Below are 24525 nucleotides of genomic sequence, written 5' to 3' on the forward strand. Positions count from 1 at the left end.
TACATGTACCTAAGTATATGACAATGAAGTTATTTGTACTGTAGGAATGGCATGTGCATCTCCCCGCTAATTCAGGCGATAGATGGGAGTCAAACAAAAGTGGGTTCCATTCATTACCGTGTAATGTATGTTTTTGGTCAATATTTTTACATTCTTGATAAATACGGTGACTTAAAAGTTAGTACAAACATCAAAGAATCACCCTCTTCCTTGCTTTAAATGCCAACAGGTATATTATTCACCCAATACAGATGAATGCAGCAGCAGTAGTAGTAATGAAAATACTTGGATATCACAGCTTTTGGTTTTTCTTTGATTGGACAATACTATTTTGTTCGGTGTACCTAACAAAGATTTCCACAAATGAACTGTCAACACGCACATGATGTCAGTGGGGACTCTTCCTTTGAATTTATGTCTTCCTTTCTTCACCCTTTACTTGCGCTTTTACCTACTTTTTTCCTGGTAAAAACAGGAAACCTATCCCCCTTCAAATCAATTATTTGCTGACCTTACTTTTCTAAGTTGGAATATTTAGTATTTAGGTGATGTTAACTGTTGTTCTTAGTATCAGCCCGATTTAAGAAATGTCAATACCATATTAAACTCCAACAGACCATGTCTCACCCCTTCATTCGTGAAAAAAATAGTTTTAGGGGCGAAATAGTAAAAATATAAATTTTAAAATATTAAATTAAAATATTATTAATTTTAAGTGTTAAAGATTAATTTTACTTTTATTAATTTAAAATTTAAAAATTTTAAAAGATCAAAAATAAAAAAAATTATTTTAATATTCAGACCTAACAAAGGTGCTTCGCAATAGATTTTTATTTAGTTGAAATTAACAAGGTAACCCTTTATTAAGAGTTAAATTATATTTTATTCTTTTTATTTAAAAATAAATAAATTAGACTCTATACGTTAGATCAAATAGTAAATTGATCCTTTTTATAAACTGACGTGACTATTAGAATAACCAAATAGTTACATATGACGTGTTACATATACCTCATGCTGACGTACATAGACCGATTTTTAATAGTAGAAATTGATGAAATTTTTAACAGAAAAACCTATTTACTTTTTGATCTTATGTACAGAGACTAATTTGCTCATTCTTTTAGTAAGTAGGACGGAATATAATTTGACTCTAATAATAAAAGTCTCTATAATACTTTTATAAAAAATATTAGCGTACTCCTAGAAAAATATGATAAAAATACCATAGAAGAAAAGAAAAACCAATAATATATGCTCTCATTAGCAATCATATCAGTTTCAATCCAAAACAGGCAACTGAATCAAGAACCAAAAAGTTACATTTATTAGTTTCTCTCCATTGTAAATAAAATTCTAATAATACAACCAATCAATCATGTACAGTATGTATAAACCTGATCAAACTTAACCTATACGTTGCAAACCCACCCGGTAAAGAATATGTACATGGACGGGGAATCTCCCACCAATATTCACCTTTACAAGCAAAGCAGGGTTATCTCCATGTGTATGCCACTTCCCTACATTAGATTTAATAACCAGCAGCCAAAACCTCGTTAATGTATGCACCATCATTAATGCATGTCCTTCACAATTTCCTCAACCAGGTTGCCTATAATGTAGCATTCCACCTCTCTTACCAAAACATTAGTTTCTTCATCCATCAAGCTAGACCAAGGGGTTGAACCTAGATCCCGGGCCACCATGCTATCGAGCGAGTAGTAGCATCTATCATTTGGAGGATATAAATTGGTTTGGATAATTTCCCACACTGAATTCAATAACTTCCTTCCTCGTGGATGCGGCAATATGGAGGAACCAACAAGCTTTCTCCTGAACCGAGAAAGGGTCACTGGTGGCCCAAGTATGGTTGAGAGTGCTTCATTCAACAAATCGAGCAACACCTTTCGATCTACCTTCTTATCATTCTCATCATTTTCCTTGCCCAACTTTCTATATGATTCTTCCACTTGTTCAAAGACAGCATCACCAATAGGCTTCGCTAACGGGTCCCATCTAGATAAGGATTTGTCACATGATCCACCATATAAACCAGAAGCAACAAGCAGGTCCCTAACATAGCCTTCTGCTTGGTCCTCTATATCCCCTATTTCTGATTCAGTAGACTCCTTTTCAATTGATACGTCATCCACTCCATCAGACTCGAGTTCATTAAGTTGCCTCCTCAACTCTGGTAATCAATCAATAAATAAGAAGATTGTCATATATTGCATTAATATCAAAAGGTAGTTGTTCATTATGTGGACAGTAGCAACATTGGACTGGAATGATCAGGTGCCAGATCTAGACAGAGATTATGCTGACAGCTATCCATTATATTAACAATAATATCACTCACGTGTATGCAAAACAAAAGTGCTCCTATACAGCATCTTTGAACTGTCTCTCCTTTCCACGTGAACAAAAGAGAAAGTGAGAAACAGGTTGGGATTTTGTTTAAGTAGTACAATAATTTTAACAATAATCCAAAGAAAACAAGAGCAAAATGCTAGTGATCAAGGAATGTAGTTATGTCATATTCATTACACTGTAATATATGTCATATTCAATACAAGAAATGTAGTTATGTGATCAAGGAATAGAGAGCACAATCCTTTTTGTAATTTTTCATAGACCAAAGTTTGCAATTAAAGGGAAAGTTGCATACCATTCAGATTAGAACTGATCTCTTTGAAAACCTGTTGTACTGCATTTTCTTCTCCTAAAGTCACATCAGGTGTTGATATCGGGCTGGGATAATCCACTTGCCTCCAAAATTCTTCATTTGTGCTGCTGCAAACAGATGCTGGGCTGGGAGGCACCTCAGTAGAATTCTCCTAAGACAACAAAGATATATTAATTACAAAACAAAATGGGAAATGTATCTAAACGAGCTCTTAATTTATAAACAAGAAACGGGAAAAGTGCCCTTACATGCCTCTCGCCGAAGTTTATAACTGTTGGTCCACTCAATATATCTTTTACAGGACCATCATAGGCACCATATGTGTACACCATTGACTGAATCTTCCTGCCAAATAGCCTCCGTCGAAGTGTCAAACCATACTTGATATTAGAAACTTTCTCTTTCAAATTGAACTTTTCTCTCTTCCTTTTTTCAACATCCACTTGTACATTCTCAATGCCTTCATGCTTCCTCCTAATCTGACCACCAGTTAAAATATGGCGGTCCTCTAAAAGCAGCTTCCCAAATGATGTTCCCGAGACTGGTGCTGACAAAGACCTAATCAGATTTCTTGTGGACGATTCCCTATTTTGCAACCCAACATCATCTCCATGCCTGAAAGATCTGGTTTGCATTTCTTGTTCATCTTTAACAATTTCCCAGTAGCTCTGGTCATTTCCAGACTTAGGGAAATCTTCTATTTGCTTTAGCCTGTCCCTTCCATTCTCAAACACAGGCAATCTACATCTGCCAGTGGAAACAATTGGTATATCCAACTGTGTTTCTTGCCTTTGAACATTCTTTAGTCTCTCTGACAAGAATGTTCTTGTATCTTTGTTGATGAACTCTGGGGAGCCTGGTCCATTGAACTGAACTGAACTTCTATATGATTTAGTTGATTCTGATCGAACTAAATTCATTTTAAGATCCTTACTAACATTTTCCCTGACCTGTTCTGCTATGTGCTTAGCAATTTGTCTTGGATCAGATGGCTTTTCATTGAAAGTGGTTTCGATTCCACTTCCTCTGATCACAGAACTCTTTTTAAGAGTTTTACCTTGCAGTTCTAGTTTTAGTCGTTCCCTTACCTCCTCAAGGAAATCTTCTATACTAGCTCTTTCATCAAAAGTGCCAGAGGAACTGGTCCATGATTCTTCATGGTCATATATCCTATCAGGACCAGGCTTTAAGATCACTATCCTTGTCGGAGCAGCATCGACTTTCTCATTATAATGTATCATAGAAGGTAGCTTAAAATCCTTATTTGTGCATCGGCTTCTTGATTCTTTTTGCTCAGCTGTAAAAGGTTCTGATTTATGTCTGCGATGCAAACCCATCTCATACGTATTTTCGTTTACTGCAAACCTCTTAGATTCCAAAGGCTTCTCATGCTTTGCTCTTTCAGAACCTGCATAATGTGCCATCTTTTCCTTGCTCAGTTTCTCTTGAGCCATAGAAATGCTTCCAACATCAACAACCTTTGAACATTCTCTAAGCCTGGCTGCTTGCCATGCCTCAAATTCTTTCTTAAATTTTTGCAATTCTTCCTCCTGAGGATGTTCACGAGGCCTTGGCTTTCCAAACTCCTGGCCGGTGCTCCATCTCTCTGCATCTCTGTCTCGACTACCATAAATTGAGTCAACATCCATTTTCTTCGAGTAATTTGAGTTAGAAGATAAATAGACATCTGAACCCTTTGCATTTTTTTCCCTTTGCTGACGATCATTCTTTTTCCCAACTGATGGAACTACTATAGGTTTTGAATCAAATGGCAATGCATCCATTCCCATAAGCCGGGCAACAATACTAGGTGTATTTTGTCTGGTGTTAGATTGTTTGGACATCTCCTCATTAATCAGTTTCTTCATTGAAGCCTCAGTTCGACAATAGTTCTTTGCTGCCCAGTCTTCTTCTGCTTGATAAGAGCACTGAAATTCACATAAAATGCCTTTAGCGGGGAGAGAGAGAGAGATGCCTAAGAAATATTTAGATGATAATGTTATTTCAGTTTGAGTTAATACTCATTGTAGCATTAGTCTGACCCCAACTATATAGGAAATTAATGAAGGATGATCAAAGATTTTAACCAAAAACAAATGTTCAAAACATCGAAAGCTAGAATACTGGGAAAAGGAAAACCAAAATCAAACTGAAAAGTACATATAACCGCACACTTGGACAAGACTCGGCACCGCTTAATGGTGAAGTTCTTCACAATCACTCTCAAGACAACCCAGTTAGACACTATCATCAGACCAGAGTCATGCAATACAAAGAACATAGTAACATGGTATCAGATGTTTAAAAAAAAATATTATGTGTCTTACATCTACGATGAGAAGTTTGATGGAAAAATTACCGGCAGATCATCTACAGCGCAGTAGTTCCGAGAATTTTCTAGTTGCAGCTCCAAGCTATTTCGCGGTGCTTCTAGACCTGCAAAGTGGCAAAATGAACTGCATTACTGAATTGCATTGTAGAAACTAAAACTAGAAAGAAATGGAAAGTTATCATGCCATTCCCATTTTAGGAGGAATTAACATTCTTGGTACATACCCTCTTACCACTTAAGAATATGATAATCTACAAAAATGACCCTAGCAATGCTTAAAAGTTAGTATACTAGCTCAACCATGAACAAAAGCATTTTTGCTGACAAGAATCTCGTGAGTTTCTTCTTGCATTACTTCCTGGCAACGTTATTACTGATATAGTTTGTAAAATTGGAATGGAAATATAACTAACAGATGCAAGTGTATCTTCAATCACGAGAAGGATCACCAAAAGATATCTAAATTCTGAATCCAAAGCAATTTACTAAAGAACTTTTCCAATGAATTTAAAAAAAAAAGAAAAAAAAAAAAAAGAAAAGAACAATATTTACCACCAACGTGTCTCTTGTGTGCAAGTATTTTTCTGGCCATGTTGCTATGGTTGAACTCAAAAAAGTGAAATAAGCCTCCCATGGAGCCAATGGATCTACCAAATCATTTGCATTTACTTCTTATCACTCCCTACATTGAAGAAAATCACGCACTTGGATAATTTCCTGTAAAGCCAACAAGAAACTTATTGCCAAGAAATCAATGAAGACATTGATTATACTACCTCAACAAATATGGCTGAACAAAAAGCTTATCACATATAAGAAGAATGGACTCCAATCCATAGTATTAGTGCATTACCCTTTTTGTTTTAATGGGGTATGCAGAGATTTCACAGAATTTAGCCCAGTTTAATCAATTTCTCATAAATCATAAGAGCTAATAGCCATGGAAAGAAGGAAAGAGGAAGATGTACACAACTCATGACAGCTGAGCATAAAGACAATCATGGAAAAGACAGAAAATTAACACCCTTCTTTTACTAAAGCTTAAGCTAGCACAATTCATTAGGATGAACAAGGCAACAGTTCTGCCTAAATTAAGGAGAGCTTTTTGTTTTTGTTTTTTCAAGTTTGAACAAAGCTCTGCCAAAAGATTAGATAACATCATCGAGTCAAGACCACAAAACCAAGTATTTTCCCATTGTTTAAGACTCCATAAAGCTAAAAACTGGAACCAGCTTCTCGATTCATTCCCCATGAAACCGGAAGCAATTCAAAGCTTCCATTTTTCAGAAAGAAGCATCTGAAACGAAGCAAACTGAACTAAAAAAAAAACGTACCCTTTGTTTTTCAGAGAGAAGGGATTAATATGAGAGAGCGAGCAGAAGCCATTGTTGAATGCTAAGGAAGAAGTGGAGTAAAATGAAGAGCAATACCATGGAAACGGTGTCGGGTGGATGATGGAGATGGAAATGAGGAAGGAAGCTACACAGAGGGACAAAGGGAATTGAATAAGAGCTGGAAATGAAAGCTAAGGTTTGAATGATAATTGATGCATGGCAGAGGCAGAAACAGAGGCGAAGACTTAATAATCAAAATTGATAATGATGATGATGATGGTACAGGAAAAGTTTTGTGGCAACTGTTTTTTTATCATTTTATTAATAAAAAGTATTATTCCTTAATGATAAATAAATAAAGGGAAGACGGCATTTAAATGCATTATTCATTAATGATAATAATCACTCATTTTTCTTTTCTTTCAATGCCTGTGGGCTATGCCTAAGGGTGGAGGATAGAAAAGAAAGACCCAAAGTACTCCAATTATTAATACCCATTGCTGTCAATTGCAGAGTATTTTTTTTTACAGAGACATTCAGACATGTTTGCTTGGTTGCTTCTAACTAAATTCTGATTCTATAACATCGCAAGTTCTAACTATCAAGTTTTCATCTTTTAAGGAATACTTAAAATTCCCTGTAATAAATAAAAGAGATGAGATCTAATCTGGTATATATTTAATGATTGAGAACTAAATGGCGAATCTCATCTCCCTAACACCTCATAAACACCACACAATGCTTGCTGACCTCACCAAATTGGTACGTACAACCTGCTCACCCAACTAAACCTTTCAGTATTTCCTTTAAATTTTATTTTGGATATATAATCAGCTTTCTAATTTTGTAGACAGTTGAAGGGTAATGTTTACATCATAAACCATACAAATCTATCTTTTTCCCTCTAATTTTTTATGATAAAATAAAAGAATGGTTAAATTAATTATTGTAAGAATAAATTGCTTCTTTTATTAAAAAAAATTAGTTGAAAGTTTCCCACTCTTGACCCATTATCCTAACTAGAAATTGAAAGGTAGAAGAAGAGTTGGTTTGAGTATATTATAGTACTCACATCACATGAATATGTAAAGAGATGATAGCAATGCCTTTCGGCTACCCTTTTATTCCTCATGACCATTTATCTTGGTTAATTACATAAATAAAGAAAGTTGTCAGTCACCACATTCCGTTTCATAATGAATCAACCTTTTTTTAAAAATAAAATAAAATAAAATAAAATAAAAAAAGAGGAGGAAGCAAGGAATGGGTGATAAAGGCAGAAGCCTTACAACTCAAAGAAGATGATGACATAGAGTTGTGTTGTCTACTTATCTAATCATTCCATGCATCAGTTTGAAACCAAAAGCTTAATTAAGTCTGGTTGGGCCAAGACACCTGTTTTTCGTTTATTATTATTTTCATCTTTTGGGGGTGGGATAGGGAAATGGGAATGGACTAGTACTCATTTTACTTCAGCTGCTGTGGGCCACTGCATCTTTATCATCCAACATTTTATGTTTAAGTATGCTTCGTTTAATAAACATATAAAATTTCTCTCCATTTAGTGACACATTTTTCTATTTTGATGCTTAATTTTTTATTTAAATTTTTTATCTAATTTGGTATATAAATTTATCAAATGTGATACAAATTATTTCGAGAACACTAATAATATTTTTTTACGAGAACACAAAAAATAACTAATGTATGACTAATATGTGACAAAATAATTTGTCAAATTCAAGTATCACATTAGACAAAAAAAAATTTAAATATCAAATTAGGAAAAATTATCCGTACTAAATATTAAATTAAGCGTTTGGGCCATAGTTTACATAGGTGAAGGTCAGGAGGAGTTCCAACTGCAGTGCAGGCCACCTCACTAGGGCATGGGCATTCAAGACCCAACAATCAGAATCTACGAGGCTACAATGGGCTTTAGCTGTTAATAAAATCAAGAGCCCATCCCATTGACAAATTTGGAAAGGAGTTTTTAGGTAAAATAATTAAGAGGAGAATAAACGTTATGATCGGTATGCATATAAATAATTAAAGAGTAATAGAATAGATAGAGAGTTATTTTTGTGTTAAGAAATTATCTTTATTTGCTCCACTTAACCAAAATGACATGCATTCTTCTCTTTTGGATATTGCAAAATTATTTATTTAAATAGCAGACGTAGTTTTGGTTTGAGTATGGGCAGTCTCATATTAACAACCCCATAGTGATTGCACCACGTGTAGTAGGAAGTCAAAGACAAAAAGACGATCCCCCGCCATTAATTTACTGTCCAAAAACAAAAATTGAGAGAAGCTAATCAACCTCCTCCACCTGGCTAACGTTAATAATAAAAAAGAAACAAAACTCGTCTTGATTTGTCCGCTTTAAAGAAACTGTAATCAACCGTCCCTCCCCTCACCTGACCTCATCAATCACCTTTCTTGGAAGCTTTTAAAAGTCGGTTATCTCAAAGGAGAATTTGGAGTTACATACACTTTACTTCTGCAATTGGCCTTGGGATTCAAACGCTGTTGTTGGATTAGGAAGGAGCAAGCAGGGGAATCCATGTTTGTTAATGTGAAGAAGCTGCTAGTGGAGAAGGCTTCTATTTCCAAGAAGGTAATAGCTTCACTCAATCTCTCCTCTCTTTCTTTCTTCAGGCACCCAGATGGAAAGAAAGAAAATCAGTAGGATTTCTTTGCTTCTCTTCTCTTCATCCTCGGCCTTTTTCTTAATCCTACTTATCACTCAATAATTTTCGACATTGTGCTGCCCTCTGCTTTTCTGATAGTATGTGTTTTCAGTTTTCTTTTTAGATTCCATAGTTTTCGATTCTCCATTTTTCTTTCTTTTTTCTGAAATAAAAACTATAGTTTAAGCTACTGAGATTTCGATTCTGAGTGTTCTTTTTATAGTTTAAACTAATTGCAAATCAGCTATAGTTACAAGAACTAGATGCATTACTGTTTTTAGTATATTTTTTGTCATAGTAGAAATTTGAGAAAGTTAAAGACTTCGGGTCTCCCCCGCCCCCTTTTTAGTCCATCCTCCCCAATCCCATGTTAAGAGCTTTGATGAAGATTCCTTGCTAAATGTTAGATCCCCATGTCAAATCCACATTTAACGACCATTACAAAAATTGCTCGTAATAATATAAGTATACAACAAAAGAAAGCTTGTCCTAAAACGTTTGGTGCCATGTCTTTAGCTGCTGGGGCTTTGGATTTAGGCTTCTCTCGTTTCTATCCGAATGGATACTTAGAGTAACCAAGTAATTAAAAAAACTTAGGATACTTATCTTTGATTTGGTGGGTGATAGTTAAAGAAATAAGCAGTCAAACCTGTCCATGTGATGGGCGGTGCTGTCTTTATTGCAAGTAAGATCTGATGGGGCCTCCATCCCATTCATTTTAATCTTAATTTACTTTGTTTTGTCTGCTAGGGACCCACTCAAAAGCAACTTTATTTATTTATTTACAACAAAATTGGATGAGATTAGTGGCTGATAGAGCTTGGGTCAAGATGACTGTCTTATAACTTCATGTCGTTGCAGAACTACTGAATTATCCGTTCGTTTAACAGTTAGCAAGTGTGACTAGCTTATGACTCTATGACTGTTTCTATTGCAGCCTGGAGTGAATTCTGATGGTTTGAAAGCTAGTGATGTGGACCCGCATTTGGTATTTCATTACGGGATCCCATTGGGTTGTTGCATGTTTGCTTATGATTCCATTCAAAAGATACTTGCAATATCTACTACGTAAGCCTCTTTTCCCTCTCTTGAATGGCACCAAAGAATTGCTTGCTTCATAAGTAATACACATTTTCATGAAGTCACTTTTCACTTCATCAAAAGGGTAATGCTTGGATATCCTTTCTCATTGAGCAATACTGATGTATCTGAAATCTGATTGTATGGAAATAACGATATCCTACAAGTTTATTTTATTTTAAACAAATTTTCATTTTTCAGGGATGGCAGAATTAAACTCTTTGGGAAAGATAACTCTCAAGCTCTACTTGAATCTGATGACACAGTTCCAAGCAAGTTTTTGGAGGTCTTTTGTGACATTCAATTGTGGTTCTTCTGATACACATCTAATTATCCTTAATAATGCTATATCAGTATTTCGTTTTGCCTTGTAAAACCTATTTTCATTTTAAATCAAGTTACCCAGAGTTACTAATATGAATCATACTTTGTCTTCAGTTCGTCCAGAATCAAGGCATCCTTCTAAATGTAAATCTCAAGAACCATATCGAGGCAAGTTACTTGCTGAGTCTAGTCAGCTTAGTTATGACAGTAGTCTACAGTAGTCTAATCAATATTGACTACGTTTGCTTGCTCTATATTTTTCCTATAAATATGTTTTCTTCCCCCTATGGGGATTCATTTTTCTTTGGAAACTGTAATGTAGGTTTGGGACTTGGAAAGGAGGCTCTTGTCTCATGTACATGTCTTTAAAGAAGAAATTACTTCTTTCACAGTTATGCAAGCTGGTCCCTACATGTAAGCCTATTTTAGGCTCTTAGCTCTACTGAAGGTTTTTTCAACTTTAAGATATGCAAATGCAGCGTTTGAATATATCTGAATTTGCAGGTATGTTGGAGATTCTGAAGGCAACATCAAGGTTTTTAAGATTGAACAAGAAGTCTGTCATGTTATGCAAATGAAATACACTATACCTTTCTCAGCTTCTCATGGTAAAGAGTACTACATATCTGCTTAAGATTTGAAGTGTGTTGTTAAGCATAATGGTGCGGCATAATCTTTTAACAAATAAACTTGACTAGGTTCAAGTGTTACCTTTGAGATGTTCTTGTTTACTCTCTGCAAGGCTTGGATGATAGTGACATCATTATGATGTCCCTGATAACAAAACACTCTGGAAGGAATAAAGCATGCTACTTGATGCACTTGGAATTTACTAATGGGTCCTTTCCTAGCTACCTAAAAGAAAGCTCTCTATCCTCAATATCGACCCTCTCTAATTACAGGACATACTTTTTGATGTCTTAGTTCTGTTGCTATTGAACGTTGTTTGCAGCTATTCTGAGAATTCTGAAAGTTTACTTTGTGGTATCGTGTCTTACATTAGTGGTTTAATTTAACTTGATTAACCATCTTGTTTAGGAAATCCAACGGAAGTTTTAGCTGATAGGGCTGCTATCTCCATACTTCCTCAGCCAACAGCTGAAAGCAAAAGGTACTTTTACTTTCTGATTCTGTTAATTTTCGTTTATAACTTAAGTTCTTGTGAGATGCCAATTTTCAAGTACCGTTGACTCCTATAGTGAGGATTTCCCGCCTCTAAATGCATTTGTGTTTCTATACTTCATTTCTTTACCTTTTGTTCAAACTTTAATGTGTTATGTTAGCAGTCAGTATTTTCTCATGTGTGGCTCAATTCTATACAGAATTCTTATAATATTTAAAGACGGCTTTATGACTTTGTGGGAAATTAGAGAATGCAAATCTATTTTGGTTACTGGTGGAAGTATGTTCCAATCAGTACATAATGAAGCAAAACATGTGACTTCTGCATGCTGGGTGTGCCCTTTTGGTAGTAAAGTTGCTGTTGGTTATGATAATGGAGAAGTTCTCATATGGAGCATTCCTACCTCAAAGCAATCTGAAATTGGTATTCAAAATACTCCCATTTGTAAACTCATTCTTGGATTTAAATCAGAAAAAACACCAATAGCATCTTTAAAATGGGCTTATGCTGATGCAAAAGCCACTCGACTGTATGTCATGGGTGCCTCTGATGTAGCCTCCACAAGCCTGCTGCAGGTACTTAGATGTTTTGTTATCGTTATCTATGGATGGCAATACACTTTATTCTTTTAATAGTTTGCTTGAACTTTTAGCCCGGTTAAGCTATCCAGTCATTTTAACTTGAAAAACCTTAACTCTATTATTGGATGTAATTTTTGACTAGGTAATCTTATTGAACGAGCATACTGAAACTCGCACAACTAAACTTGGGCTTCATTTGTCTGAGCCTTGTTTGGACATGATGATCACTTTAAGTACTACTGAGCAAAGCAAAGTTAAACAAGATCTTCTCCTTCTGATTGGCAAATCAGGAAATATTTATATGTATGATGATTGCTCAATTGAGAAGTATCTTCTGCAATGCCAATCAAGGTCTCCACCCTCCCTCCCAAAGGAGGTAATGGTAAATATGCCATTTGTAGATTCAAGCATCACCGTAGCAAAACTTATCACTGACAACCCTTATGCATTAAGTTCGGATGAGGTAAGTTAATTAGAATATTCGTTTTCTGTTCTGCTGCCATTGTCATTTCTCTCTTTTAAAGGCAACTTTTCTAAATTTGGTTGCTGCTACATATGCATTTTCTTGGGTCTTGCAGGATTACATTCTAGTTGTCAAGGATATTCCATCACTTGTTCCCTTGGAGACAAAGTCAAAAGATGGAGGTCATTCAAACTCGTACCAATTTAGTGGATTTGGGAAGATAAAAAATCTGTACATAACTGGACACAGTGATGGAGCCATCAACTTTTGGGATATATCATGCCACTTTCCTATACCAATTCTGTCATTAAAGCAACAGGTAATATTGATTTCTAGTTTCCATGCTGCATTAAGCTTGCAAGCTTGCAGATGGATTGTTTTAATTAAAAATATTGATTTCTAGATTATTGCCAATTGGTTACGTGGTGTTTTTGCTTGTTTTTATTTTACCTTTTTTCTTAATGCAGAGCGAAGATGATTTTTCTTTAAGTGGTATACCAGTGACCGCACTATGTTTTGATGGAAACTCTAGGATTATCATTTCTGGTGACCAGAGTGGAACGGTAAAATCAACTGGGGATAGTTTCATTGAAGTAAATGATTTCTTCTGTTATCTAACTATTTTTTTCTCCTATTATGAGTACTTCAGGTCCGCTTCTTTAAGTTTAAGCCAGAGCCATATACAGCAGAAAACAGTTTCATCTCTTTCCAAGGTATAGTTAAGTATACCTTCGGACTGAAAGGTTTTGAAGTTGGGTTTAGCTGTTGTTTTTGGATACATGGGTCATCTTCCTGCTTTTTTTCTTCATCTGTATGTGCAACAAACTAATCTTTTCCTTTCTTTTTTCTTTGATCTTGAAACATAAGTATGAATGAGAAGTACTTTAGTCATTTATGAGAAATGTCGTTCAGATGTTCTATCAAGTTTTAGATCTCCATAGCTAACTTATTTTCTGCAATCAATATTTCCTAAAAGTGAGCACCATGATATATCTCTTTTTTTCTCTCTGTTCAATCTTTTCTGGTTCAGGAAGCACAAAGAAAAGGAATAATCATATCCAGAGTGTAAAGGTCATTAAGGTTAATGGTTCTGTACTCTCTTTAGCCATATGCCAGAACACAAGACATGTTGCCATTGGAAATGACCATGGAGATGTAAGCTTATTTTCTTTCGATTCTTAGTTGTTTTAAAACTTTTGGACGTTCAGCTGATATTGGATGAAATAACAGTGGCGTGTTAGTGTAATAATTTTAACTTTGAACTCTTATAAACAGGTTTCACTTGTTGACACTGAAGGTCTCAATATCATATTTCAAAGTCATATTGCAAGTGATATCAGTCCTGGCATCATCTCGATGCAGTTTAAAACCTGCAGTCTGCAAAATTTTGAGAAGAATGTTTTGGTGGTTGCAACAAAGGATTCATCAGTTTTGGCCTTCGATAGTGATTCTGGGAACATGCTGAGTGCTAGCATGGTTCAACCCAAGAAACCCTCAAGAGCACTATTTATGCATATATTGGGTATGTGCTACTTTCAGTTTGCTTCCTAAAATAAGTACTAGATGGCATAATCCATTTAGTTCTGTTTTTTTTGTTTTTTTTTTTGTCAAACGTCATAGAACTTGGTGAAAAAGTAATTCTTATTTACATTCTGCAGATTGGCAGGATATAGCAGTTAGAGGAGCAAATATATCGACTGGTAGTCCTATTGAGGAAGGCATACCAAAGCAATCTTTCATACTCGTATGCTCTGAGAAGGCTGCATATGTCTATTCCTTGACTCATACCATTCAGGTAATCAGCACATTATTTTTATACGTACTCGTCATTTTTGCCCAGCCTCACCCTGCCCTTCAAAACAAAATGGGGTATACTTAACACCTTTCTCTTTGACTCAGGGTGTCAAAAAAGTTCACTACAAGAAGAAGTTTCATTCCACTTCTTGCTGCTGGGCATCAACATTTTATACTGCTTCTGATGTTGGCCTTATGCTCCTTTTCACTAGTGGAAAAGTTGAAATAAGGTGATGGTCATATATTAGTCTGGGTTTTTATGAACCGATTTATGCCAAATAAAATAAGGTATTTTTTGCAAATTTATTTCTGGATTTGGTCTCATGCATGTCAACATTGTGCTGTGTAATATAAGATCCTTGCCAGAATTATCCTTGTTCAAGGAAACTTCAATCAGAGGTTTCAGATATTCTGCACCAAAACCAAATTCATTATCTGATAGCTCAATGTGCTCTTCAAATTCTGGAGATTTTGTAATGGTACAACATAACTAATAATTTTACTACTACATGTTCATATAATTTTAACTTTGAGGATATAGTTTTGTTTTACTCTTTTACTCCCTTTAACAGGTGAATGGTGATCAAGAATTCTTCATTCTCTCAGTTCTGCTCCAGAGGGAAACTTTTAGGTATATGTTCCTTTTAGTAGTCTATGCGATTATCTTATCTTTGTAACCATTTTTTTCTGCTATTTACTGACAAAAGGCTATCCCTACACCCTACTCGGAAGGAGAACACTCTTATTCCATAGCTTTCATAGGAAATTTAAACATGCAAATAGAGCCACTGTTATCATATTATTTTCCATTAAAAAAATCGTCATTTTCTTCATGTTATGCTTTCTATTCGTCTAAATGTTTATGAAACTAAAAATGGGGTTCAAAAAGACTCTTAAGCTTCCCCTTTTTCTTGTCTTATGTATCTGCATTAGCATTATGACAAGGATATAATTCAGTATTAATTTGTTTCATAGGAATTTGGACTTTATCAGCCGTGTCTATAGGAAAGATCTAATGCTTACTCAGGAAGTGCCTGCCTCTGGAGCCACAGTTCAGAAGGAAAAGAAAAAGGTAGATTATAGATTGCACTGCTTGGTCTCTGCATTCTAGACAACCTTCTGAAACTGAAGATTGTCCCCAAATTGTTACTTATTTGGCATGTCAGGGACTTTTTGGCTCTGTCCTCAAAGACATAACTGGCAGTAAAAAGCATGCACCTGAAATGGAAACAGAAGATACTAAAGAAAGTATTGAAGAGCTTTCTACCATCTTTTCGACAACTAATTTTCCATGCGAGGTTGAGAATAAAGATAACCAGGCTGTGGATGAGGATGAAATAGACTTAAACATAGGTAAATGATATATTGCATACTGTATGAGTTGGCTATGCGTATGGTGATTGACAAGTTCTTGCATCAGCTTAATCAATTCTTTTTTCACTTTTTGGTTTCCCTTCTTTGAAGATGATATTGACCTTGATGATCCTGGAGAGAAACCCAAAGAACAGAATATCCTAGCAACTCTTAATAAGCATAAACTTAAATTTCAGGCTTTCACAGCAGGTCAGTGTCATTTTATGTTCGTGAATCAACACACCCCCATCAGTGTATTCGCTTGACGATAAATTATTTCATATTTTTCAGGTAAGCTGAAGCAGATGAAGGTTAAAAATGAGAAACCCATCACCAAAGAAGAGCAGCAGCAAGATGAGAAGTCCAGTGCTGTTGATCAAATAAAGAAAAAATATGGGTTTTCTTTGCAAGGTGTAAGTATTTGCTAAATGCAAACATCCTGAATGTGTTTGATTCGTTAGTTTCCACAACGTCTATAGGTTAGCTTGAGTTTTGATGTGCTATCGTTGTAAAACATAGTCTTCAAGTCACCTTGGATGTAGTACCTGTGTTAAAACAAGATAACCATGATTGTCCTTTTATCCATGGGTGCAGGAATCAAGTGCAGCCAAAATGGCAGAAAGCAAGCTGCAGGAAAATTTGAGAAAGTTGCAGGTACTGTTTTTGTGTAATGATGAAGTTTTTGAGGAGCATAATTGATTGATATTAGTGATTTATTCATGACTTCAAATGGATGAAAAATGTAATGAAATGTTGTAACATGGGTTGGGCAGGGAATCAGCTTGAAGACTGCAGAGATGCAAGATAATGCAAAATCATTCTCTTCCATGGCAAGAGAACTGCTGCGCACTAAAGAAAAAGAAGATAAATGATATCTCCTATATAGCATATAATATTGTTTTGGATTAAAAAGGTTTGATTTTTTACATATATGTCCATGTTTGTATAGCAGTGAAAATCAAGAGTATTTGACTGAAGTGAAATATTCTCTTTTCTTTTCTTTTCTTTTCTTTTGTTGGGTATTCATTTTGTTCATAGGATACACTTTAAAATTTCAAAGGAATGTATTTGTGCACTTTTTCCTTTCCTTATTTATTTTTTTAATTTTTCATCATCTTTCTTGTAGCTACATTAAATTTCTGACTAAATTTGAAATCGAGTTAAGTTAGACTTTTAAATGGGTGTCAAAGCTTTCTTGAATTGTTTTTTCCATTCACAACATTTAAATTTATTATCTTATTTTTCCATTCGACCCTTTAAGACACTAAAAGAAAATTATTTTTAATTTGTGTATCTTATAATTAACCTTATTAATAGTAGAAAAATTTAGGAGGAAGTTGGGTTAGATTTGATAGTTTTTGGTATTCATTCAACCAAATAATTAAGTTGAATTATTTTTTTCTCTGGCTTTTTAATTTATTTTGACAAAATAAATTTTGTTTTCATAATTATTTCTAAGAAAATAAGTTTTCATAAATATATTCTATATAAAAAAATTTCATCATAAAAAATTAAAATAAATTATTAAATAAATAAATAAAAACTCAACAATCGGGACAGGCCTGGCCTTGCCTAAGCCGAATCCGAATGGAGGATGTGGGCTGAAGCCACTTAAAGAAAGAAACCCATGTTGGATGGATTAGGCCATACCAACAACCCATCAACTTTACTTTCAAAAAAAGAATACCAACCCATCAACATTGAATCCCGCCATCTCTAAAGTGTGTGTCCTCTCCGGCGCTCTTTTTTATTTTCTTTTTTCACGGTCAGAAATCTTTTTTGGTTGACTTACCGGTAATTTTGATGGGGCATGAGACCGAAGACCTATTGATATTGATTTTTTGAACGAAAATGATTTACAATTTTTGCTTGAAAAGAAAAAAAGCCTAAATTTTCACGTGAGTTGTTTTTAGCTTCATTAATTTCCATTGTCCATTGATTCCCTTTTCCTGTATAAATGGTCTTCCATCACTTATTTCCATTTTCATGACTGTTTCCTAATGCTATACCAATGGTTGTTCTTAGATGGAACTGATGTATGGTTTTATTATTTAGGTGTTCAAAATCTCCTTGGAACTAAAAATTTGGGGATTTAATGCTGGTTTGTAACAACTCATGAACATGAATGATCCATGAAAGCCAGAAAGTAAAAAAGGAAAAAATATCATTTAAAATTAAGTTTATGTAGGGAGTTAAAGTAAGATTTCATCTACCTTGAGTTGCCTTTTGAAACAAAGCTGACAAAGTTTATTGTTAGTAAATCACATGCTTTTGTTAAGAGGAAGAATAAATGCTTAGTTCTGCAACTGAACAAATACTTGTAGTTAGACTTGAATAATGGGAGAAGGAGAAATCCTAGAAGAAAGATGATTCCAGGCAGCTCCTCTCATTTTATTCCTTGTCATCATCTTCCAATTTGCCACCAAATGGCTACATTTAAAGAAGGTACCTAATTCCCCTCGAAGATTTGTAGATTATGTTGCAGATTTTCAAATTGTTGATTAGATTTTCATTTTACATGGTTTGGGAGCATCCAAGACTGACAATGAAATCCAACTTTGTGGAGAGATTAAGCAGCTTTTAAAAGATGCTGCTTCCTTTTCGCAGTAAGTGATTTAACATTGAATTTTATTTATTCAGCTTAGCAGTCACAATTGCATGATGAACAAATCTATTCAAATTCATAGGCCGTCTACATTTGCACAATCAGCCAAACTTAAGAGGATGGCAGCTGAATGAACTTGCAAATTGTTTTGCATAGCCATTGGTAAATGACTTATTGATTTTCTCTTCATATTAGCTAATATGAATTTGATTCTTTGAACAATCTTTTTGTGGTGTTTTGGGTTTCATCCAAATTTTGTGCCTATCAAAGGATAGATTGTTGATACAGAGATTTGATTAGGATTTAGGCTATGGAACAAAGCTTATGTTCTAGTTTTGTGGACTATCAGGTTGTTTTAGGTGTATTAGGGGAAACCTACTCTCTGTTTATTGGTAAGTTTAACAATCACGGACAAATTTAATCCTGAGTATTGAATGAGGTCGGTTTCATTTGCTGTACAGTGTGTATATATATATTAAGGTCAGAGCGTAACTGTTTTCAAGTACTTGAACTTTTATTAGATATTGTTTCTTGTTTGTTTATGGTTCATATATTTGTTATTTTCTCTTTCAAGAAAGAGCATCATTTCATAAACACTAAAACCTCGTTTGCTATACTCTAGTTATTTTGCCCCCCCCGGCCCCTCAAGTTGTTTCTATATCACCTGTACTGACGGAAGAAACACTTGGATGTCCAGATCAGGCAGAACGCAGCCAAGACTTGAAGCTGTCCTATATTTGTATCTGAAAGTTTTGTTCATCTTGAAGGTGGTTCTGTATTTAATGGAACAGTCTAGAAATTGTGTATGCTTGTTTGCTAAATTAGTGTCCTAAGAGTTTTGTTGTCTGCTTGTGTAGGTCATAACTAATGTTGTGCTAATCTTTTGGTTTTGGAGGTCTACTGTTGCTTCCATATCTCAAAAAATTGTGCAACCAATTGGTAATGAACTACAACGATTTTGGCAAATTCTTGTGTTATATTTTACCTCTTTTTCCTCTCACTGGTTAATAACAATTTGTCCAAGCATGCATGGGTCATTCCATCATATACCTATCAAGTTTGGTAGGGCTGTAGACATGCTTCTTAGTGACATACTCCAGAAATTAAAGTTTTTCCTTGAGGTCTGAAATGATCAAATTAAATAAGAACATCAAGAGTTGACAAGAAGCAATTGGATTGGAGGATAACACAAAATTTAAGAAAACCAGTTGTGTATTAACTGAATATGACAAACAACCTTTTTGCAGGTAAAGTCTATCCTGGAAGACACGGGATTCTTTAAACAACAATGTCCTGGTAAAAAATATCTTGAACTCTAATTAAAATTTTAATTTCGATCTCATGTGATAGAATCAGGAATTGAATTCTCCTCCGGGTTTTGTTTTTCTTATTTCGGTTGTTTATAATGGGGCCTATCTCCGGGGTCAAATTTGCCCATTCCTTGTATGGGATAATTGGATACAATAATGGAAGGATAGATTTTGATGAGTTTTGATTGGTTTTCTGATTAAACCTCCAAAATTGCAGGTTGGAATCATATCCTGGTTGATATTGTGTACCAAGGTTAGCAAGTTTGTTGGTCGACTGGTCTAGAAGAACCAAGGGCTTATCCAGCAAAATAGTTTTGTAAGCACTGCCTCTTCACTTCAGGAACTTTGGAATATCATGTATTGTAGAATTCATTCATTTTATTTGTCAAGAGACAAAAGTGATAAAATTTGATGTGTTTTTTTTTTTTTTTTTTTTACTTTGCTTGATTATTCTTTTTCCTTTGGATACTAATTTGGCAGTTATTTTAGTAGATTAACATGCCCTTCCTCCTTGGAGAACCGTGAGAATGATGGTGGGTGAATGCAATTGTTCTCTCTACTTATTGGAGCATATCCATCAAACAATCATGGATTGTTTTTCCAACATTGTGCTTAAGTGATTGGAGGATGCTGCTGTGATATCTAGTAATCATCTATTTGTACTTGTAGTGATGAAGAACAAGGCAAAAGACCCAAGGGGGCATGCAATTCCAAAATATGGACACATGGTAGGGAAGCTAAGAATTTTCTTGTGTAGGATATGGTATTTACAATAGCATACTTTTTATTTACTTGATAGAGAGGATGCATTTGTTAAGACAAAATTGACTGTATGACTGACATAAGTCTCTATTGTTAGTTTGAGCCTTTAAGGATTATTATTATTATTATTTTCTTTTGGTCTAAAGGAAAAAGAATGAAAAAGAAAAGAAGGAAGGTTGTTAAAGGTTACTTAAAAGCGGGGCCCAATTCTAACTACCTATGCCACTTCTCAGACATGCGGCCAAGGTAAATTAAATACCTTCGTTGATTTAAAGTGGCGAAAGCAGAGATTGGTTGGTCATTGCCGCCCCCTCGTCCTAGCCTTCTCCATTCTCCAACACAAGAAAGAGTTGGGTCATCTCATCTCTTACGTAAATTTTGGCCCGTTGGGGGAGTGTGTTGTTAATGGCGTTATGGTAATTTTACACAACATATAACATCATCAAAACTCTAAAGGATATTCACCATGTATTTACTATTCAGATGCTTTTACATTATTATTATTATTAATTATACAGTCCAACAAATAATAATAAAATAGAACGTAAAACCATGGTCCAAGACTGACTGGGAGACTGTCATGCAAACTTGTCCATCTTGACCGTAGACCTTCGGTTCTGTCTGCCTGCCTGCCTGCCTGCCTGCCTGCCTGCCTGCCTGCCTGTCCTTTTCTATTTCTTCTACATCATCCCACATCTGATTCATGTTCTCTTCTTCTTCTTCTTCTTCTTCTTCATGGACTTGTCACAGGGCCCTTGCCTGACAACTCTCGTAGTCTTTGAAAATACCATCAACAAAGGTAATTAATCCCATACCCTCATCAAACCAAACCAATGCTGCTTTATGATTAAATAATTGGTTTTTTGTTAGATTTTCTTTTCTGTGCTTGGTTAAAGCCTCTCTTGGATTCTTTTGGTGTTGTTTGCAGAGTTGATCAGAAGCTTGCATGTATACCGATTGGAGAATGGAGAGGAAAATGAGGTTGAGAGAGAGTTTGTGTTCAGAAAAGATGGCCCCTACGTGGAAACTGCAGCAGCCCCTCTTCTTCTATTGCAGGGGGTACCAGCCCACGAGCTTTTCGAAGGCAGAGTTATCGGTTTGTGGCTCTGCTCTTTTGCTTTTCATATCCACCGTCTTCCACGTTTCTTCTTCATTCCTTCTTTACTCTCCATTTCCAGGTACGCCGTTTCCACATTTTCTCTTTTCAGCTACTCATTTGCTAGACTGATTGGTTCTATGAATTGGGATCAATTTTATTTCTATGCCTGGATGATTGATTCGTCTATCACACGTGCATGCAAAGTCCGGTTTTTTATTTGAGCATTTCAGTGCAAGACAAAACTGTTTAATTATTTGGAATTTTAGAAGAGAAATGTTGATTAAACATCAGAATAAAAAATCAGAAGAACCAGATTTCGTGCTCAGATGCACATTTTTTGCATCCACATTGCATTTATTGTCACATCATTGTTGAGCCATCTCATCAACTATCATGTTTCACTTTGATTGAGAAAATGTCTCTTGAAACCATTGTTCTGCAATAGTTGAGGCATCTTAGCAGAGGATTTTCCAATTAGAAGTGTCTTTAATGGATTGCAATGTTGTATTTGGTTATTTTCATTTTCCTTGTTCTGCTAGGGGCATTGTTTTGTCATATTGATGTCTTAACTATATTAAGAATTAGATAGAGATATTATTTTTCTTCCTTTGCTTACAAACTTTTAATGGAGCCATTTTGTTCTGAGTGTCATTTATGTGAATTTATCAAGAGACTTCTGCCTATCAAAACCAGGTAGGCAAAATCAAGGTAAACCCTTCATTACCAATAGCATATTGTCCATATGTCATACTTTGATTTTTCTGTCCCTCTGGGGACATCCGATAAAATTGGATCGATGCTTTGATTTTTCTTAGTTGGACTTTTTCTCACCTGGGTTTTCACTGTTAAAGACTATTAATGTGAGAACAAGGTCCAGTCTACACTCCCAATCTGACCCATGCTTGAGTAGGAAGTGCAAATGTCTTTAACTTCTTCCATTTTTTTTCCATGTCTTTTCGAGCAAGTTTTGACATTCTTTGATTGACTTCTATTTTGCTTTAATGATGCTTTAATGACTTGAGTCATCATGCAGAAACCCGAAGTTGAAGTCTATCCCGACACTTGCAAATGATCTTCAATTGATTTTCCAGAGGGGATGTGGCACCGAAGATAGAGGACCATCTAGGGAGTTATCTAAGGAAACTTGTACGAGGGATGGAGATAATCATTACCACTTGAAAAGAAGTCTTCTTGTACTTGATCAGGATCTTAATTGCCTCCCTAATTCAGGCGCTACTTCTGAGTTATTGAAATCTCGACAAACCGAACAAAATGCAACAGGTTCTTTTAGAGCTTCCTTTTTTTGGTAAATGCACATGAATAAGAAGTCGTATGTTCTGTGAACAAGGATTTAGTTTGTATTTGTTATCTTCATAATTGCATATACCAAATTTCTCTGGACTCTGAATTGGATTAATGTTGACCTATAAACACGCAGTTTATTGTTAATATGTACGAACATGTGTGGAAAACAGGTTTTTCATTTATATGTCCCTAAAAAATGTGAAAAGGTATTCCATATGCCTTTATTTCCCCATGACTTGTCATTCTCAGATTCATTAGTTGAAGACTAGCAGCTATTCACATTGATGAATAATGGCTGATATATTTGTTCTGCATTTTTCTAGCAGATTAGCTCCTTTTGTGTGCATTCCTTTCTAAGATCTGAATTTGTCTGCTATTTATGAAGTATAATGTCTTCAAAATTGAGGGAAAACTGCAGGTGTTGCAGTGAAAAAGAAAAAAAGAGCTGACTCTAAGGATGTAGCCAGAATTGCTCTTGAAGATCTTGCAAAATACTTCGATCTTCCTATAGTGGAAGCTTCTAGAAATTTGAACGTTGGTCTCACTGTCCTGAAAAGGAAATGCAGAGAATTTGGTATTCCTCGCTGGCCTCACAGGAAGATCAAGTCCCTTGATGGTCTAATTCGTGATCTCCAGGTCCTTTCTCTTTCCCTTTTGCTGTCATTTTGCCTCAAAAATATATATTTATCGAGGGAAGGGTGTTTGATACTATCGTATACCATCCTGATGGTTGAATTCAGCTCTCATTTTTATTTGGCTGCGATTTTCTTTGAAAGAAAACGACTGAAGACACAAATTATGCAGGAAGAGGCAGAGCAGCGGCAGCAAGACGAGGCTGCAGCCTATGCTGTAGCAAAGAGGCGAATGATGTTGGAGACAGAGAAAGAAAGTATAGAGAAGGAACCTTTCATTGAATTAAAGAGCGAGACGAAGCGGTTTAGGCAGGACATTTTCAAGCGAAGACATAAAGCTAGAGCTCTTAAAAATTAGCACCTATCAGTTTTCAGTGATCAACTTTCTGAACTAGATGATTAATATATTTCTTACTTCACCAAGTCCTACTTAAGGACTCTAGTGAGATAAACACTTCCTTATGTGAACTTTTTGCCTGGCCAATATAGTCACTAGTCACTATGCTCTAGGACTATGAGCAAATGCATTGTAAAGTTCTCGTTACAGGCTTCATATATGTATGGGTCCTTTAAGTGGTGCTTATTTAAAACTTGTAAATGATCTTTTTTACTTTCATTTTAAAGCAGTTTTCACATTTAATATATTACTAGGCATTGATTAACATTTTCAGTTATGTATCAAATATTGAGTCTTAGGTAGTGTTCACTTTACCTTCATGATGCTTAATTGTTCCTTGAGTAATCATCCTTAGAGGTAAAAATACTATGGAAACCCCTATGTTAGAAGTTAAATTACATTTTCTCTTATACTAAAAAATTGACAATAAAAAATTTACAATTTAGGCTTGTATGTTAAATCAAGTAAATTAGTACTTTCTGGTAAAACTTGTAATTAATGGAATAAAAAAAACACGTTGTGAGCCACATATACCTCAAGTTGACATATAAGAATTAGTTTTTAATAGTAGAATTTGATGAAATTTTTAACAAAAAAATTAATTTTCTCTTTGATCTGACATATAAGTACTAACTTACTCATTATTTAA

General features: G+C 35.1%; 4 protein-coding genes across 7 annotated transcripts; 3 read left to right on the forward strand and 1 right to left on the reverse strand.

The window, feature by feature from the left end:
• Nucleotides 1-1279: 1279 nt before the first annotated feature.
• On the reverse strand, nucleotides 1280-7049 carry LOC108469891 (uncharacterized). 4 transcript variants are annotated; one of them, XM_053023134.1, is made up of 6 exons: nucleotides 6356-7049; nucleotides 5574-5703; nucleotides 5049-5125; nucleotides 2938-4617; nucleotides 2672-2840; nucleotides 1280-2194 (listed from the first exon to the last, which is right to left on the reverse strand). In XM_053023134.1, the coding sequence occupies exons 2-6, from the start codon at nucleotides 5653-5655 to the stop codon at nucleotides 1578-1580; spliced, it is 2625 nt and encodes an 874-aa protein (XP_052879094.1). In that variant the 5' UTR covers nucleotides 5656-5703; nucleotides 6356-7049; the 3' UTR covers nucleotides 1280-1577. The 4 variants fall into 4 exon arrangements, with proteins under 4 accessions (XP_052879094.1, XP_052879097.1, XP_017626485.1 ...); XM_053023137.1 differs by having other exon boundaries at nucleotides 5574-5738; nucleotides 6452-7048; XM_017770996.2 differs by having other exon boundaries at nucleotides 5574-5738; nucleotides 6356-7047.
• Nucleotides 7050-8603: 1554 nt separating this feature from the next.
• Nucleotides 8604-16944, forward strand: LOC108468649 (uncharacterized). Its single transcript, XM_017769527.2, has 24 exons — nucleotides 8604-8975; nucleotides 9986-10116; nucleotides 10330-10414; nucleotides 10567-10620; nucleotides 10775-10866; nucleotides 10957-11060; nucleotides 11491-11563; nucleotides 11775-12150; nucleotides 12299-12619; nucleotides 12735-12938; nucleotides 13087-13182; nucleotides 13269-13332; nucleotides 13650-13774; nucleotides 13895-14141; nucleotides 14278-14414; nucleotides 14519-14643; nucleotides 14769-14892; nucleotides 14986-15044; nucleotides 15389-15485; nucleotides 15580-15766; nucleotides 15878-15976; nucleotides 16058-16179; nucleotides 16361-16420; nucleotides 16540-16944. The coding sequence occupies exons 1-24, from the start codon at nucleotides 8922-8924 to the stop codon at nucleotides 16636-16638; spliced, it is 3135 nt and encodes a 1044-aa protein (XP_017625016.1). The 5' UTR covers nucleotides 8604-8921; the 3' UTR covers nucleotides 16639-16944.
• A 917-nt stretch (nucleotides 16945-17861) lies between these two features.
• Nucleotides 17862-20548, forward strand: LOC128289404 (uncharacterized). Its single transcript, XM_053025246.1, has 8 exons — nucleotides 17862-17867; nucleotides 18272-18372; nucleotides 18454-18493; nucleotides 19229-19492; nucleotides 19540-19583; nucleotides 19625-19667; nucleotides 19899-19997; nucleotides 20174-20548. Exons 1-7 carry the CDS (start codon nucleotides 17862-17864, stop codon nucleotides 19962-19964), a joined length of 564 nt encoding a protein of 187 aa, XP_052881206.1. The 3' UTR covers nucleotides 19965-19997; nucleotides 20174-20548.
• A 392-nt stretch (nucleotides 20549-20940) lies between these two features.
• LOC108470111 (protein RKD5) lies at nucleotides 20941-24069 on the forward strand. The gene is made up of 5 exons (XM_017771334.2): nucleotides 20941-21242; nucleotides 21372-21621; nucleotides 22576-22823; nucleotides 23266-23483; nucleotides 23652-24069. The coding sequence occupies exons 1-5, from the start codon at nucleotides 21179-21181 to the stop codon at nucleotides 23835-23837; spliced, it is 966 nt and encodes a 321-aa protein (XP_017626823.2). The 5' UTR covers nucleotides 20941-21178; the 3' UTR covers nucleotides 23838-24069.
• The last annotated feature ends 456 nt before the right edge of the window (nucleotides 24070-24525 follow it).

The sequence above is a fragment of the Gossypium arboreum genome, chromosome 2, assembly GCF_025698485.1.
Source record: "Gossypium arboreum isolate Shixiya-1 chromosome 2, ASM2569848v2, whole genome shotgun sequence".
Classification (NCBI taxonomy): domain Eukaryota; kingdom Viridiplantae; phylum Streptophyta; class Magnoliopsida; order Malvales; family Malvaceae; genus Gossypium; species Gossypium arboreum.

What these genes read in the sequence shown, in the direction of transcription:
- LOC128289404 (XM_053025246.1), top strand. An exon ending in CAGCCAAACTTAAGAGGATG is followed by an intron (nt 18,494 to 19,228) that starts GCAGCTGAATGA and finishes CTGCTTGTGTAG; the next exon opens with GTCATAACTAATGTTGTGCT. An exon ending in AATTAAAGTTTTTCCTTGAG is followed by an intron (nt 19,493 to 19,539) that starts GTCTGAAATGAT and finishes GTTGACAAGAAG; the next exon opens with CAATTGGATTGGAGGATAAC.
- LOC108468649 (XM_017769527.2), top strand. Translation starts at nt 8,922, where the DNA reads ATGTTTGTTAATGTGAAGAAGCTGCTAGTGGAGAAGGCTTCTATTTCC. An exon ending in CAGTTTCATCTCTTTCCAAG is followed by an intron (nt 13,333 to 13,649) that starts GTATAGTTAAGT and finishes TTTCTGGTTCAG; the next exon opens with GAAGCACAAAGAAAAGGAAT. An exon ending in TGAAATAGACTTAAACATAG is followed by an intron (nt 15,767 to 15,877) that starts GTAAATGATATA and finishes CCTTCTTTGAAG; the next exon opens with ATGATATTGACCTTGATGAT.
- LOC108470111 (XM_017771334.2), top strand. Translation starts at nt 21,179, where the DNA reads ATGGACTTGTCACAGGGCCCTTGCCTGACAACTCTCGTAGTCTTTGAA. An exon ending in AACCGAACAAAATGCAACAG is followed by an intron (nt 22,824 to 23,265) that starts GTTCTTTTAGAG and finishes GGAAAACTGCAG; the next exon opens with GTGTTGCAGTGAAAAAGAAA. An exon ending in GTCTAATTCGTGATCTCCAG is followed by an intron (nt 23,484 to 23,651) that starts GTCCTTTCTCTT and finishes CAAATTATGCAG; the next exon opens with GAAGAGGCAGAGCAGCGGCA.
- LOC108469891 (XM_053023134.1), bottom strand. Translation starts at nt 5,655, where the DNA reads ATGGGAGGCTTATTTCACTTTTTTGAGTTCAACCATAGCAACATGGCC. An exon ending in ACACAAGAGACACGTTGGTG is followed by an intron (nt 5,126 to 5,573) that starts GTAAATATTGTT and finishes GCCACTTTGCAG; the next exon opens with GTCTAGAAGCACCGCGAAAT. An exon ending in GCGCTGTAGATGATCTGCCG is followed by an intron (nt 4,618 to 5,048) that starts GTAATTTTTCCA and finishes TGTGAATTTCAG; the next exon opens with TGCTCTTATCAAGCAGAAGA.